Source organism: Apteryx mantelli, chromosome 6 (assembly GCF_036417845.1).
Source record: "Apteryx mantelli isolate bAptMan1 chromosome 6, bAptMan1.hap1, whole genome shotgun sequence".
NCBI lineage: Eukaryota > Metazoa > Chordata > Aves > Apterygiformes > Apterygidae > Apteryx > Apteryx mantelli.
The window spans coordinates 29,847,436-29,856,296 of NC_089983.1; the positions used below are offsets into that span (position 1 = coordinate 29,847,436).

Consider the following 8,861-nt stretch of genomic DNA (forward strand, 5'->3'; position numbering starts at 1 on the left):
GAGGAAGCCACAGCTAAATTCTGGTCAGCTCTTGTAATGATGCAACCTTAAATTGAAGAATCTGGTGAGGAAGTGGCTTTTTCTGCTATTACTTCTGCTTGAGATTGAAGTAAAATTTTGTCACACAAAGAAAAATACTTATACAGAGACTCTCTAAGATAAATAAAGTACAGAAGGATAGTATCCATGTTTTAATTCAAATATAGAGCAAATGTACTTTTTTTCCTGTTTAAAGACAGTAAATGCAGTGGGAGTAATGATACATTATGCTGTTCCTTAAGCAAAAGATGAAAACATTCCTGAGAGTCTGGACACAGTTAAACAATGTCTATTAAGGACTGCACTAGCCATGTAGTAATCTCAAGAGATTTACCTCTTCAATTAAAGCATGCAGGTAAAAGAATAAATGGAATTTTTGAAACTTACACCATTTAAAGAATATTCTTAAGTGTATTGTAGATCTCTGTTAAGTTTTGTGGACTAACTCATGTTCCATCCTGCTTTTCCTAAGTCTCTCTGCTCTTAGATTGGAAAAATGTGGCTATGTGAATATGTAAACTTATCTTTGTCTACTGCAATTAATTTTGAGAAGTTCTGGACACAGGAACAAAGCATGAGAAAGCCGTGAAGAAACTTCAGTCTTAAAGAAGCTTCAGCTCCCAAGGAGGAACTTTTCTTACCAGTTCCATTTTCTGCTAGAAATGCAGGCTTTTTCTTTTCACTATAGCAAATAATCTGGTGGCTAAATTCTGAGATTTGCCATTTCTCAGAAACATAAAGGTAAGCCTATCTTTTCTTCTCAGCCAAACAAAATGTTTCTCTTCAGATGATGCCCATTTGTTATGATGCCATATAGGTTCTCTAAAATATCATTGGGAAAATAAAATGTAAATCTTTATTGAGGTCTACCTATAGTAATTTGTGCTATTAGATAATTACTGAAGATATTTTCCATCAGAATTTCGGGAACTTTAACACTGGAAGGTGTTTGCAAAATGTTAATTAAATACTGCATTCCAAATAGGTTGATGGATTAAGGAAAAGTCCCTCTTCCTCTTCATCTGCATATGGTTTTCATTTGGCCTTCTCCAGACGTCTTCACAAGTACTTCAGGTATCCATGCTTGATCTATTTTCACACCTTCTCAGAAACAATTTATGGTATTAAAGAAAATATAAGGCCTCCATTTAAAGAAACCCTAGAGGTATTGCTCCATTTTTAGGAATAAATAAGCCAAACCATTTATTTTCTTGATTCTGCCACAACTGAAAGTAGTACCAGTACCTAGGAAGGACACATCTTGCCATTGCTGATTTAGCAGGTATCAGCAAGGGCTCCAGCCTTTGTACAGCCTCTTGTACAGCAATCTAAAAACTAGTAAAAAGAAGTTTCAGTATAGCAGCATGTTATAAGGTTGCCTGCTGGAGACTCTGGCTGACTTAACAAATTCTTTTTCAATTTATACTGCATCAGTACCTCCAATACCCTCCAGAATCTGTGATTCTTACATTACATTAACTCATGGTCCTCCAGGCTTTTCCTTGAGAAAAGCTTTCTCCATGTCCACATTACACTACCTTTTGTTTTGATGAATTTATGGTCAGATATCTCAATTATTGTCTTGTATTACTCAGATACTTGGTGCTATAATCTACTGATTATATTATTTCAGTGATCTCAGTGCTGATAGTATGAACTGATGCTATGCTGTCAACCCACTCCTAAGAAAAAGACTTGATTTAAGGTGGCACGGGAGTAGACTTATCCACCATATCACTGGACTGGTAATTCAGATTTAAGAACATGCAGTTTCATTTCTTTCCTCCAGATCTCTACTGTAGATTCTTCAAACACTTTTGATTCACTTGCGGAGGAATCCATTTTTTTTCCCAGAAAATCATTATTGCTGCACTTTGTAGAAGATTGTATGTGTGTAACTTCTACAAAACTGCTCCAGACAGGCAAGGAGCTTTAGAAGAAAGACTACTGAATGAATGCAAATAAATACAATATTATTTCTCAGATCTAGTTGTGGCAACTCAAACACAGGTGTTGCACATTTATCAGGTCATGCAGGGAAAGTTGTGTGCCTTCATGCGCAGCAAGCACAATTAGAGGAACTTAATTCAGGTACTGAAATTCACTGAGTCTTAAAAATTTGTTTTCATGATTTCTCAAATACATAGACCAATTAAAATAACTATTACACTATGCCACAGACTTTTGCAAAGTAAACATCAAATAAGGCTACAATTTCTTACATGGTGGTACTGCTGCTTAACCAGATCTGTCTTCCTTCTGCCCTTTACCCTCCCTCCAGCCATTCAAACCTCTTTGTTGTGCTGGCCAGTGCATCAGTTTGAGCAACTGGTCCAACTTGAAATGGCTTGGAAAAAAGAAAAGAACGCTATTACCAGCCAACTGACTGCACGGCTTCATAAAGAGACTTGCTGTACAATGGAGAGTTTGGTGCAAAGAGCAGGAAAAAGTAGCAGGGGCTGCATAACAAGCATCAAAGACATTCACAGGGAACCACAATCTTAGATTCCAAGTTCGTTTTGTTCTGAAATGATATTATGACACTTGCTCTGCAAGGAAACAGGAGCAACATTCTTCTCCCACATGGTCTTGATCAATCTGTTTCCTTTTGCTTAAAAAGCTTATGGTTTTGATTCACAGCTCACAGTCCATCAATAAATGGCACCTAACCTGCTTTGGTACATAAAATTAACCTTCAGCACAGTAAATTGTTCAGTGAGAAAGAATCATGTTTATTCCTCTCCTAATTCAGTTGCTGCCATTTAAATAGCATTAATCATACAAAAACTTCTTTTTGGTTTAGTGAAAGTATTTTAAGTTTATAAAGTTTGATTACTGATACATGAAAAATATGTGAAGATAAATTTTATTAACGAGTAAAATATGTTTACATTTGTCAACAGTTTTTCATAGAATATGTATTTATACTTGCTGTGAAAAGGAGATCTATGGGTAAAACATTTGTATCAGTATCTTGCTCTAACTGTGACAGTCTACATACACAGGCAGAGCAGCGTTTGTAGATAAAAGTAGTGTCTTTTAGTAGACTAACTGGAAAAAGTTGAAAAATAATTTTAAAAATATCTAATTTCTGAGCAGTTGCTTTTAACTTTTAATCAGCTTTGAAATATGCTACTTCTATTTCAGACCCAAAAAGGGGTTTCTGTGCAAATGTTTTTGCCTGTCAGTACAATCTAGTTTTCCTAAATTATCTTCATTTTTCTTTTGTAGGTCATTCTTATGCAAGAGGCTAACAGTAATTAAATTTGCAGGATGAAAAGATGGCACAGGCACTGTTGGTACCACCAGGACCTGAAAGCTTCCGCTATTTTACTAGAGAATCTCTCGCAGCTATTGAAAAGCGTTCTGCAGAAGAAAAAGCTAAAAAGCCCAAGCAAGAACATACAGATGATGATGATGAAAATGGTCCAAAACCAAACAGTGACTTGGAGGCAGGAAAGACACTGCCATTTATTTATGGGGACATACCTCCAGGAATGGTGTCTGAACCCTTGGAAGACTTGGACCCATATTATATCAATCAAAAAGTGAGTGTTGACTACAACTTTAGTTAGGATAATAAGCTTGTGAAACAATTTAGAGCAAACTAATGTTGTTATTTTCCCTTATTCTCCTTTTGTGAAAATAAGTAAACTATGTTATATTCACGTTACTTTACTTCATCATTTAAAACAAGTGTATATTTTAATATTTTATATTTCCAGAATGGGCAGGAATAATCTCTTGCACAAAATATAGTATCATTTTCGGCACTAACTTACCAACCACTAGTGAGAAAAGTGTACTCACAAAATATGATGGTTAAAGCCGTCCAGCCACTAACTACACAGAAATATCTTTTCATCTGATAGTACTGACTCATACTCTTCTATATTGTGACTCCCTTGACTTCAGCTGAGTTACTTGTTATTTACTTCAGTGTAAGGAAGACGCAAATTCCTTGAACTTGCCTGAACTTGAGAGCTTAACTGAATTTTCCTTATTATGTAGCAACAAGACTGGATGTGACAAAAAGGTGTTTCAAGCCTGACTTTGCAGTGGAGACAGTTGTAGATAACTAGGTAGCATCCATCCAAATTAGTCAGTGAAATAAATGGCTATAAGCATATTCCTTGTTTCTGTCATAGCTATATAACATAAATATATATAAATATATATATATAGCATATATAGTGTCTGCATAAATATTGGGCCATACAGAACGCCACACAATGAAAAATGGCAGTTGAGGTGCTTGGGACTGCCATGATAGGTCTCTGCTACACAGCAGTCAATTAGAAGTCTGTGGTAGAAATCACAGTAAAGGTGGGCTTTGAGGAAGGAATTTAAAAGGACAGTTTTGTGGTTCTCAAGACTACATCAGTAATTCCATGCAGAAAGAGCAGAGAAAAGAGTTACATCTTGTGAGAGAAATGTGTTGAGTTGCATGAAGTAGGCCATGAGACAACTGGACCGTTCATAATTTATTTTTACTTAATGAAGAATTTGAAATCCTAGAAGAGGTGCAGTTCCCCTCCTGATTTGCATAGTTATATATTGTCCCCATTTTCACATGATAAGCAAGCCATGGAGTTGGAGATAGACTGGTTAGTTCAAACAGATCCATTCTAGTCAAAAATGTTTGTCCTTGATCTTTCTAGAAGTCAGGACTTGCAGTACAATATATGATTTTGGCGCTGTGGCAGTGAGGCAGTATAACCTGGAAAACAGATTATCATTATATGACTTCAGAGAAAGACAAGGAACAAACGTATCTCTGTAACTGGGATTAGTAGTAGACTACTGTGTTAAACTCCTCCATGATCTGAAATGGTCCAGTGTGGGGGATAGTTAAAAATACCTTATGTCCTGTGCAGATCAGTAAAATTTACAGCTCACAATATGAGCAGGTGCTCCTCTGCACTGTCTGCTTATTTCTGCATACTTCTTTAGCACCATCAAGATGTTCTCTCAGTTCCTGATAGACCTGTTAAAAGTGTTGTGGATAAGAAGAGTGAAGGGAGAAGGAAGAAGCTGTGGATAATAACTGGAGATTCAAAAATTCATAAGAAGGTTTAAGGACAAGTGCTTGGCATTATTGTTTGCAGTCCCTCTGAATTAAAGAAAGAAAGTGCCCCAGGTGTCCCGATGATGGCTGCAGACATTACAGCCTTTCTAATGTTCTATTTATTCTGAGCAGCCCATCATCTGTGTTAAGCGCTTAAAAAATTTGACGCTGAGCTAAGCATAAGAAAAAGAAAACACAAAATACTTAAAACTGTAAAAAAAATTACTTTTTTGTTAGGAAAAAAAATCATACCAATAGCACTGTCAATTTTGTGGTTAAATGTGTGGTTGGATTTGGTTGGCAATGTTTTTTTTTTTAATTACAGTTTAAGTAGTGGGGATGGAAAATAAAGCATATTCCATATGTAATTGCATAACCTAGCAATTGCCAAAGATTAAGTAAACAGTACTATAGATAATACAGACAAATATTAAGGTTATTAAGGAAACTTAAAGAAATGGAAGTTCAGAGAAGAGAGGGAGTGTTGCCAAGGGTTATTTCTAGTTGTTTGCTTTTGGATATATCAGCAGTTTCATGGAGATTTTTACTTGCAATATAATTGTGTGCACTGAACCCTTTTCTTGACTAGCTGCAAAGCAATTCAGAAATGAAGTTACTTGTTTAAAAAAAAACCTTCTATAAATGAAGTATCAGATAACCTGAGAAGTGCTGAAACCTATTTTCTCACTGCCAATCATCAGCAAAAGTAGTCAGTTTTTTGGAACAAAAGTGTAAAAACCTAGACTACTGACGGACTTGTTAGTCCATTGAGAGAGGATATGATTAGTAAACTGCAGAATCCTTTGTCACAAATGGCATCTGTATTAATGTTATGTACCGGTCTAATCTGCTCAACAGAAAGCAAATGGACATCTTAAATGATGAACTAGAATTAGTCATCCCTCCTCCAATTTCTAGTAGAAACTTCTCTTAATCATAGACTTTTCAATGCAGAGAAAATCGTACATGAATCGGAGTCTGTCATCAGACTGCAGCAGCTGTGATCTTAGGACCGGCAACCTCATTCTACCATGTCTAACTGGGGGAAAGACTGTAGCGCAGAGAGAATCACCAGTGAGCAGGAGTCCGTGCCACGTCAGCCCTGATGCCATGCTTGACGCTATCCTGGGAACAGGCACTGGCAACACTCCTTTACCAGTTTTCCTTCCCACCAGAGTGAGGTTTGGTTTCTCTCTCAGAGAGTGGAGACCTGATAGAAAGTAAAGGCCAGGGAGAGGGCAGCACTGCTCTGTGATCACAGGCTTGTTTTAGCAGAGAATGGGAGTCAACATGGAAACCAGGGATATTATATAGCTCTGCTGAGAACATAACAAAGACACTATTATGATACCACAAAGCACAGCCATTACCATTGACAAAGACGGAAAGGAATGAACAAGAGTAATGTCCTGAAGACACTTCAAACAGCACTGAAGCTGCAAGTAAACCTCAAACACAAATACACTTGAAATAAAAATGAAAACACTTAGGTGATGACCGCCAGCAGGAACAGAATGGAAGTGAACACTAACTGTATGTTCATCAGGCCAAATTTTAAAAGAGAATAACCACCTGAATTTGTAGTTCATGGATAAGGAAAGTAAGACCATATAATTATAAATGAAAACAATTTTTTATTACAGTTTGCCCAATTCTGACTTAGGTTTGTTTCAGACTGCCTGGAATGATGTCAGCTTGCTTTCTAATCATCCCTTGTATTTGCTCACAGAAAAGTTTTAGGAGATGCATATAATTGATACCAGTAGCATTTAAAATCTAAAATAAAATCAAAATTCTTTTTAAGTTATGTAAATTTTTTAGCGTCAGATGTTTGTCCTTTGGTCACCACATGTGTATATAATTCTTTTAAGTATTTGCTCTGAATACGAACTGGAATTTATACATCACGATTGCCCTATGGCCATTTTGGTTTTGTCTGTGCTTGAGCACAAGGTAGAATGTATTTGATTAATTTGTAGATCTGACTTTAATCAAAGACCTGTTACATGTAAAATTAAAAAATATTTTGGTGATGAAATGCCATATTTTGCTATAATTGACAAACTGACATTGGACAATTCCCACCAATTTTAATAATACCAGAATTCAATCCATGTGCCAGGAAATTTAGCAAATTGAAGAATCAGCCACGGAAGGTTTAATCCATTGTATTCATAGAAATCAGTTATTTTCCTACCACAGGTAGAAAATAGAATGAAACTTGAACCTACCAGCTGGAGAATGGAATCCTATAGAAGGAGGTAAAGACACTAATATAGTCAACATTGTATTTTAATTTTATATTTCTTTTTTGCAGACTTTCATAGTATTGAATAAAGGGAAGGCAATTTTCCGATTCAGTGCCACATCTGCCTTGTACATTCTAACTCCTTTTAATCCCATCAGAAAAATTGCTATCAAGATTTTGGTACATTCATATCCTTTTTTCTTAATGTTGATTTAAAGGTTGCCACTTAAAAAAATTTAATTACTGAAATAATACTTTTCATATGGATATACAAATTACGTCCATGTGGGTGTACTATGCTAACTAAACATATGCTGATCACACATAAAAAGCATCAATGTCACAAGTGAATTGCAATATGATCTTTGTTCCTAACAAGAGATTCTCTACTGAATCACCTAAACCCGTCAGAGTTTAAATATCAGGCTTTATATACAATAGGAGACCTGATCCTATACTAAGCCATGCAGCCAAGGCAAAATCTCCATTAGTCCAAACCATTGCATTTTATCATATCCAAGGTCACACTTTTACTAAGACCAGTAGTATTATTCATAAATTTGACTCACTCTGCAAGGACTAAAAAGCATAACTAAAGTGCTGCTTGTTTGGGCATACTTTTTCAGCATTTTTTCATCATCAGTTTAGGTGTCCTGTAAAGCATACAAGACAAAATAAGGGACAATATTTTCAGATATATTTCAGTCATGTCCAGTCAACAACTTGGACATAAACCACCAACCTCTGCATAAAGATCTTTTAGAATGATCCCCTTGGCTTCAACGAGGAATTATGTTTGGGTACTCATTTCATATTTTTACACCCTTAAGGATGTTGACAGCTTCACTTAAATCCAGAATCTGTTATAATTATAAAAGTAAAGCATTGTTTTACAATGCAGCAAAATGTGCCAGATGGCATATCATTTAAAATAGATAAAATTATGTGCAAAGCTTTATTTTCAGATTTTATTTCGAATGCCATGTTTTCTGTTTATATTTTTATGCACTAAATATTTTTAAGGCTTTCAGTATTATAATACTGTTATGTTTTCCTGACTTACATCCCTTGACTATAACCTACATTATTCAGCATGCTTATTATGTGCACTATTTTGACCAACTGTGTGTTTATGACCATGAGTAACCCTCCGGACTGGACAAAGAATGTAGAGTAAGTTAAACATTTTTACTTCAGCAATTTTGCTTTCATGTGGTTCCAAGCAAGAAGCCTTTTCAGATAGTTTGCATGTCAGAATGTGCTTTTCTAGACTCAGAAGAATCAGATTCCATGAGATCAGCAATATATTTCTTGTTTTCCACTTGAATAATTTCAGTGGTTTAGAAGTAATGCCGTGTTCTTTAAAAATATGTCTGAAGAATATCTGAACTTCTACTGTAAAGTACTAACATAGGTTCTTGTCCTTGGGTGATCTGAGTTGCAAAACAGAAGATAGGCTCCAGTACATCAAATGCGCATCACTGGTGAGGTCAGCCACAAATTCCC

At 35.8% G+C, this 8,861-nt stretch overlaps 1 protein-coding gene across 1 annotated transcript in view; it reads left to right on the forward strand.

Annotated features, from left to right (window-relative positions):
- The first annotated feature begins 3,320 nt into the window (after positions 1-3,320).
- The window catches only part of LOC106499132 (sodium channel protein type 2 subunit alpha-like), a 62,048-nt gene continuing 56,507 nt past the window's right edge, over positions 3,321-8,861 (forward strand). The window contains exons 1-3 of the mRNA XM_067298541.1: positions 3,321-3,587; positions 7,425-7,543; positions 8,439-8,528. Coding sequence (XP_067154642.1) covers positions 3,321-3,587; positions 7,425-7,543; positions 8,439-8,528 — 476 coding nt within the window. The remainder of the gene's footprint in view (positions 3,588-7,424; positions 7,544-8,438; positions 8,529-8,861) is intronic.